Below are 6,306 nucleotides of genomic sequence, written 5' to 3'. Positions count from 1 at the left end.
AACTGGAAAATAAAACTATTATTTGAATGAACCAACCGACAATATGCTCAATACTGATCCACAATTTTTGATTGAACGTGCTTAGGAGTGGTGAACATTAAGTGGATGACCACATAAATTATAAATTATAGAGTACTAGTGGCCGTTGAAATGATTTATAGGATATTGTGGGCAAATAGGGTCACTTTAAGTCTGAAACAAAATGTATTGTACCACAAGTATGACTTGATCGCACGAATTCATGAAACTATGAACCACTTCGGAGAATTTTGTGAATGACGATCACATAAACACAGGGTGTTGTTCGGTTGACGCCGGGATATAGCAACTGGAAAAAAATACGGCATAACATGTTATAGTGAACACAAATTTCTGATCATCAAGAATAAAACCAATAAGTGTTTTATAACGCACCGCATCCGGATTATGATATACAATTGTGAGCATAAATATTTAGAATATAATGCATATATTTCAGACGCTTAATTTTATTTTAAAAATTGAAAATTGACCACAAAGTTGTATGCACAAATCAATTCATAATATTAGAAACCCGTAGAGATGTTAAAATTTCACTGAGCGCCATATCTTTTCCCGCCAAAATTGCGGTGCTATTTTCTGCTTTTTATTGTATTTTTATATGTTCTTTTTGACAATCAAGTTTTTGAAAAAAACAAAATAACGAATTTATGTTGACTTTGGTGTTCATACGATTAACAGAGTAATTAAAATCTGTTTTGTTGAGATTTGGCTTCTTGTGACGGGATATTTGACTACGGTGACCATTGTTTAGTCCGCGATATCTCCAAACATATCAATACGAACTTCGAACCCGCTCATAAAACTAAGTACTGCAATCTGCGTGACATAATGGGTTCTTCAGTGTTCAAACCGTTAATCCACTTATCGACTATAACCAATTATCCATATGTGGATTTTATATTTGTGACGTTTGCTGTACTCTTCATCATCAACGCAGTCACGACTTTTTATAGGCTGCTAAAAATGAGATGGGCAAGTGAGAAGGCGTTCGCTGATTTCCCGATTGAAAACAGACATCCTATATTTGGACATGTACTTCTGGTAAGTTGTGTTAACAAATTATATCGTGTTATTTGCATTAGGTTTAAATCCCATCCCACCATGTGACCCAAATCCACCTCAATAGCAATATTTTCAAAAAATGTCCTAAGTTGACAAGTTCGTTTCAGGTCATTGTGCCCGGTCTGATATCTTTTGAGTTGCGCCCTCTGACGACACTTTTGCTTGAGGAAATACATGCATTTCGCCATTACTTCACCCGTACAAAACAAGAGAACTGGTTATGGTTGTGAACCATAACTGCCTCGGCACGAAATCTGTTAAGTAATGAAAGGGAATGTAATAAACAATATATCTGCATTACCCTTCACCGTGAATGACAATGTGGGAGTTGACTCAAATGACTGGTAGAAGCGAGGCTGGGCACATTTTGCGAAATATTAGTTAGTTAGAATTACCAGACACGCAATCGAGACATTGTGGGATATCGAAATATGCATGATACACAGCAAGTGATATTTCCAGAAATATAGTTGGAATAGAAGCAAAAGAGTAGCCTATTAATCCATGAAACATACACATTGTTATTATGTGTGGGGGAAAACTGTCATGTACACAATCATAATAACTGGAAATGGTTTCAGAATGGAAAACTGTTTTATTACTGTATATAATTATGAACAATAAAATCTGAAATTTAGAAAACATGAACAATAAATAGTGAATTTCGGAAACTAAACCTAATATTGTAAATATTGTAACATGGTATGCAACAGAAGGTTTAAAAATATATTTACCGGATTATGCTTAATGAAGTATCTTCATTGTTGTGGGCACTTTCAAAAACAATGTCTCTGCAAGTGTTGTATAAACCCGAATGAAAAGTCCGGAGTCACGGTGAATACTTCTAGCGAGTCACCCCTTCTGAAATGTCTTCAACAAGTCTAGGCCAATTATTAATGTGCGGGGTACTCTGCCCAGTAATATTGAACTTTGCTCTTCGATGAAGCAGGGGTTTCCCTCTTCAAATAATCGAAAATACCCTTGATATTATTTTACTTATCACTACCATCATGCAATCACCCATATTATTGCAATCCCACCGACACAGCAATGATCAACATCATAAATACAAATATTCCTCGTTCTCGTGAGCTGAGGAATGACTTGTGTTTGCCTGTGTAGATAAAAATCAATAGAAAATTAGAATTGAAAATCAATGTGAATCAAAATTTTTACTTACACAACAAACGTTATGACATCATTGAAATTGACAACACAGCTGTCACGGGTGGTTTGTTGGAAAGGTGTAATTTGATATAAAATATATCGTGATTTGACATATATTACCCATCACAATGACACGACATATGACATAACATAATAACCACTACAATGACTTGAAATATTATTCATTTACATGACATACTACCTGTTAAGACATCACTTCATATATAGCACGATGCTTGTATGATGAAATTGTTTTTGCGTATCTGTTAATCGACTTAATTAGCTGATTACTAGCGAATTGTTGTGTTACGTCTGTCATCGTTTAGGCAGGCGAGGTCCTGGACGGAACTCGACTCAGTGATTTGGAACTAATTACGAGATAACCGTCGCTATTCGGACTACTATTTCTGACAGTTTGATATTCGCAATTTATTAATGTAGTGAACGATTAATCAAAAGATATGACGTGTCCAGTACTTAGTGTGATTGGCTGTATGATTGAAGGCCACGCCTTAGAGTCTTAATACTGCTTTGTAATTGGTTAATGTTTTGAAAGTGAATACAGAGTTTTTAGTTGGTCTTGGCGAGTACAGCACGATAGACGCAGTCCAGTCCTGGAGAGTCTAAGGCAGTCTTGAGACACAGTCTTGGACAGAGTCTTGGGTCAGCCTTGCGATAGTCTTGGGGATTTTTCCCCAGGGCGCTGTGTCTTATAGAGTGCTCGACTGATCGACTAAGACCATGACGACATATAATCATGACATATTATTCATTACCAAGATAAGACATATTATATTAAAAATTACATATTAGAAATTTGCCACGACATTCCATGGTATCCATTTTCATGAAATGATATATTGTTCATAAATTAATGTTTGTATGTTAATACATTGTTTCAGGTCAAATTGAATTCAGAGGAAACGATTCAGGATATTGCTGAAAGGGCAGATATATTCCCATACACTGACCAGCTGTGGTTAGGTCCGTTCCATGCACTGTTGATATGTTATCATCCAGACACAATGAAACCAGTTCTTTCTTCCTCAGGTGCGTATACATATTACGTTAAGCGTTACATAGAGACTAGCTTTATCTTATGTTTACCTATTAAAATAATTGCAATGCATTGGTCAATACTTGTATAAATTCTTATGTCATGTGACGTAAATAACATGTCGGTACGACTCATCTGACGCGACAATATTAGTAACCAAAATCCACGGCAACCCATGACAAATGAGTTCTAAAACAGCTTTCTTTAAACTCAATACGATCTATATGGTTAAAAAAATATATTTAATACATATTTATTTTAGTAGTGTTTGTTTTGCTCAACACACCACAGTAAACTATGTTGTGAATTTAAATGTTTAGTTTTAAATATATCATATAAAGCCGTCATTTAAATGATCGTATAAGCAAGTCTTATTGAAATTAAGTTTATGTTTAAGGTAGCGGGACTATTATTTGCATACTTGTTTTCATCTTCTAATTGTGACCAAATGACTACAAATAGACCCAGGAAAGTATATATTTTTGGAATCGCCAGACTTCAAGCTTTTCAAAGGTGTGTTTGCCATACCCGTATCTGCATTCTACGGTGCGTTACTTAATCAAAAAACAAAAATTACTTTTTTTGTAAAAAAAATAATTACGCATTTATGCTGGTGATAATAAGTTTTTTTTTTCACTTTTCCTAGTTGTTTAATAGTCTGGTAAATTGAATGTGTCTGGTCAGTTTTATTCAAGCAACGCGTTTTGAAAAGTAGTGTCCTGAATTTTAATTTCTGTTTTAGTCGCATTGCCCCCAACTCAAACCACAACACATTGGTAAATAATCCATGAAATAGTTTGTCTGGACACATTCAAGTTCCTCTCATTGTCACCTTAAAGCTGTGACAATTTGGTGTTAATCCAACGACAATAAGTATACGTTATTTTTTGTTAAAGACCTTGTATTTTGAAAAACATAAACTCCTAGAAAACGTCGATGAAGTCACAGTAAAGATTTTCAAGCTTGTTTATCTGCACAAGCGATTTGTTTTCCCATCAAGGTCTGTTTTAACATGTGTAGGACCATCCAAATGTGTAAGGCTATTGGAAACTAAAAAAATAAAGGAATGGGATAGCTATCGTTCGATAAAATCGGCAGATGAAAACACCAAAATCAATGATTTTTTTCAGTGGCTGTGTGACCTTGTGTTTGACACATTCATATGCAAATGACTAATCTGTGAAATAAACAGGGGCGGAGACAAACCACTCAAATGTTTGGAAACTCTAATTGTGTGTCAGATAGCTACTGATAACACATCCTAACATTGCTTTGTCTTGAGTTAATCTTTGAAACTTATAGGCACACAAATTAAACCTGTGTTGTTGATTTTGGAAAACACTACTGAAGCTGCATTGCTTCCCTTCAGAAAATCTACATTTTAACCAACTTACATGACATTCTAGGTTACGTTGACTTTATCAGATGAAAGTTTATAGTGCAGTTCATCAATTAATAAATAAATGTGAAAATCGTAATTTTCAACACAAATAATAGTCTCGCTACCTTAAATCATATCTTCATGAATAAATGTAATTGACTCGGATTCTATTTACACATATTCTGTAGCTTATAAAATGTGTTATTCAAATAGCATTTTGACATGCGACACTCATTTATTATGCGTAGGGCGCCACCACGGCCTCACTGGTAGCTAAGGACCACTCTAATATTGGCAAACATATTTTGATTTATGTAGATATTTTACATTTAAGGGAGATACTCTTGTATTTTGTAAAAGATCAAACAGTATAAATCCATTTGTCTAAACCTATACCTATATATCTGTATTTAAGTATGGCTTTTGCTGTATACATAATGGAAATGTTTTTGTATTATGAAAATAAGTTGTTACATGCAGAATACATTTTATGATTAGCTATTGAATAGTCGAAAATAGAAGTAAACACCAAAACAAACATCTATTGAATTTAAAAACACATTTGGACGTTCTAACCTTCAACCAATCCTACATCAGTAGATCGTGCTCCACTCAGAAGGTGATTGGCCGTCAGTTATCTTGGTAAAAATACCAAATTTATTTGCTATTCAAAAAATATACCCAACATGCCATAACAGATGTGAAGCAAATACACGTTATTCATTATATATCCATTTAGTAGTAAATGTTATTGTTAACCACTAACAGAACCAAAAGACGAATTTACGTATGGAATGGTAAAACCGTGGTTAGGAGATGTACTACTGATAAGTAAAGGAAGTAAATGGTTTCGTAATAGACGTCTATTAACACCGGGATTCCATTTTGACATATTGCGACCCTATGTACATATATTCAATGAATGTACACATACGATGATGGTGAGTTAAAACATTTTAAACAGCTTGGCAAATGCATCTACCGCATAGCAAATGAGATGCAAATTATAACCCATAGACTGCGGTTATAAGTGTCAATCATTTGAGTCATTTTTAGGTTTAAATTTGGGTGCAAAATACAACAAATGACAGATTTAATGTATACTTCATCCCACTTTTAAGAACTATATTAAACGTATTTGTTTTATAGTCTACCTTAACTTACGTGTACATTGCTTATTAAACGTGTAATCATTGACTTGTATTGCTATTATGTATATTATACAGTAACGTTCTCCGTCGTTATCGTTATTGAAATTAAATTAGGCTTCTTTTTTATATTTACAGGACAAATGGATGAAGCAATATGACAATGGGATGATAGAGATGTTCGAACATGTCAGTCTGATGACACTGGACAGTTTGATGAAATGCATATTTAGTATTGAGACTCATTGTCAAACTGAGGTGTAAGTTAAGCCATCTATTTTGAGAGATAAACCATGTTTAATTCAGTAGTTGAGATAGATTAAGTAAATGATTATAATAGTAATTGTAAAATATTTATTTTTTGGTGCCAGGCGACAATGAGTGTCACTGTTGTCTCTCCTGACTTTTTGGTAAGTGCAAGTGCTGACACATAGTGCACTTTGTCATTT

At 34.2% G+C, this 6,306-nt stretch overlaps 1 protein-coding gene across 1 annotated transcript in view; it reads left to right on the top strand.

Annotated features, from left to right (window-relative positions):
* Window positions 1-870: 870 nt before the first annotated feature.
* The window catches only part of LOC100366418 (cytochrome P450 4F3-like), a 54,246-nt gene continuing 48,810 nt past the window's right edge, over window positions 871-6,306 (top strand). Inside the window, exons 1-4 of the mRNA XM_085490972.1 lie at window positions 871-1,083; window positions 3,174-3,321; window positions 5,478-5,650; window positions 5,996-6,117. Coding sequence (XP_085347098.1) covers window positions 871-1,083; window positions 3,174-3,321; window positions 5,478-5,650; window positions 5,996-6,117 — 656 coding nt within the window. The remainder of the gene's footprint in view (window positions 1,084-3,173; window positions 3,322-5,477; window positions 5,651-5,995; window positions 6,118-6,306) is intronic.

The sequence above is a fragment of the Saccoglossus kowalevskii genome, chromosome 16, assembly GCF_978046115.1.
Source record: "Saccoglossus kowalevskii chromosome 16, keSacKowa6.1, whole genome shotgun sequence".
Taxonomy (NCBI): Eukaryota; Metazoa; Hemichordata; class Enteropneusta; family Harrimaniidae; genus Saccoglossus; species Saccoglossus kowalevskii.
Note: the sequence above shows the minus strand (reverse complement) of the source record. Positions and strands in the feature narration are given on the sequence as shown.